The sequence below is a fragment of the Belonocnema kinseyi genome, chromosome 3, assembly GCF_010883055.1.
Source record: "Belonocnema kinseyi isolate 2016_QV_RU_SX_M_011 chromosome 3, B_treatae_v1, whole genome shotgun sequence".
Classification (NCBI taxonomy): Eukaryota; Metazoa; Arthropoda; class Insecta; order Hymenoptera; family Cynipidae; genus Belonocnema; species Belonocnema kinseyi.
Window position 1 is genome coordinate 82,363,398 of NC_046659.1, and position 1,950 is coordinate 82,365,347.

General features: G+C 28.8%; 1 protein-coding gene across 1 annotated transcript; it reads left to right on the plus strand.

Annotated features, from left to right (window-relative positions):
- On the plus strand, positions 1–396 carry LOC117169909 (probable salivary secreted peptide). The gene has a single exon (XM_033356419.1). It carries the CDS (start codon positions 1–3, stop codon positions 394–396), a length of 396 nt encoding a protein of 131 aa, XP_033212310.1.
- Positions 397–1,950: the final 1,554 nt, after the last annotated feature.

Consider the following 1,950-nt stretch of genomic DNA (forward strand, 5'->3'; position numbering starts at 1 on the left):
ATGGCGTCCTACAAGTTGGTTTTCATTTTGGCAATCGCTGGCGCTGTAACATTGGTCCTGAATGTTTCACCATCATCAGGCTTTGGACTTTTTAAGAGTAAGAAAGTTTCAGGCGACTTTATACTTGGATCCAGGCTTTCAGGGGACAGGCTTATACTTCAAAAAACTATTTATAGAACAGGCAAAAGTTTCAAGAGCATTTCTTTGAGAGCGAGTTTCAATGCTTCAAAAAATGTCAGAATCACCCAGGTTGCCGCTTACGATCAGAAGCGGAATGGCAAAGCAGCTTCTGTGAAATTAGTCAAAGGAGGACCAGGAAAACAAAACTGTACTCTAAAATTCAAAAGTCGCAGAGGTTACGGAATTCATTTCATTGTCAGAGTGTACGGTCGTTGAAAATTGTTCTTGAAGATTGAATTGAGAGGAAATTGAAAGTGATAATTTGTTAATAATAAATTGATTTTTGTAAACCATGTTTAATTTGTAATATTTACTGAATTATAATTCACTTAAATTAAATATAAATAAAAATGTTGTAGCAAAGTGTGTGGTGCTTTTCGTTTATTTTATAACAGAGTTTATAGTTAATAACAGGTAATTTATTAAAATATTATGAATTCTTCCGCATTATTTCATAATAATCGGTTGCGATATGTTAGTAAACAAGTTGAAACATTCATGTGAATTATCAAGGGAAGTAAAACTATATTTCTTTAATGCAACATTCATTTCTATAATTATCCAATTTTTTTCAAAATTTTCAACATTTACTTCGAAAGATTTAATATAGGTTAATTATTATACAACATTTAAAAACGGGTGTTTAGTAAGTTTGTTAGCTAACCATTAAAAAAATGTAGTATTTAATTTAATATTTGCTTTTTTCCGACTATTCTGTAAATATATATATTTTTAATAATAATTAAAGCTTTTGAATGCCAAGTTAACTAAGTCTCATGAGTTTGTAACTCATTATTTTGGGGAAAGAAGCTCAAGAGCAATGCGAAATTAACAGGATGATTAGTACTAGAAATTACATGAATACTCTGTGAATAAAGGTTTTTTCTATTCCCCGCCAAAGAAATATTAATTTAGAAAAGTGCGAAAAACCTTAAATTTTTCGAGTTTCATGGCAAAAATTTTCGTATTTCGGCATATATTTTAAATTTTCATGTGATTCAGCTTATAAAAGCTTCATTTATAATTTTGTAAATCCCTAAGATTTAACGCATCAGATTTATATTATTGTGTACGTCAGATATGATTTTATCATTTGTGAACGTAAACATATTATTTTATATCTGCTTACCTTCAAAAGTGACATAAATATGGTTTGTAAACACAGCTGCCTAGATTCAGTTATTTTACGTTATTAAGTACTGCGTGTTTCACGCAAATTCAATGTTGCGTCATTTCGAATCATAAAATGATGAAATGTTTATCTGAGTTCAGATAAAGAATTTTTTTGCGCGTAAATCTTGTTTCTCAAGCCTAAATGTTTTTATGGGTTTGAAGGTACTCTTGAATTCGTAAAAGATAAATTGATTTTAATTTTTAAGTTTTGACTATGATCTTAATGCACGAAACAAGATTTTTTATGAAAATATCTTTTGGAAATTTAAAAATATTTAATAAAAAAGTTGGATTTTAAATTAGTTTAAAGTAAGAAAACATTTTTCGATACCTCCTCATTTTATTCATCGAATACCAAAAACTTGACGGTTCGCTTGTAACGTTAACGTTAAAGCGTTATCATTTTCGGGTCACGGTACTTTAAAGTAACATGTGTCAATGTATGTCTTTTATTTATCATTGAGATTTAAATTCTCGGCTTTGGGATTGTTTAAAAAAGAAAAATTCTAAATTCAGAAACTGAAAAAAATAATTTTTAATAAAATTTATCATTATAGCTTTCTCAAGTGCGAAACTTTGTCTTCGTAAAGAATTGCA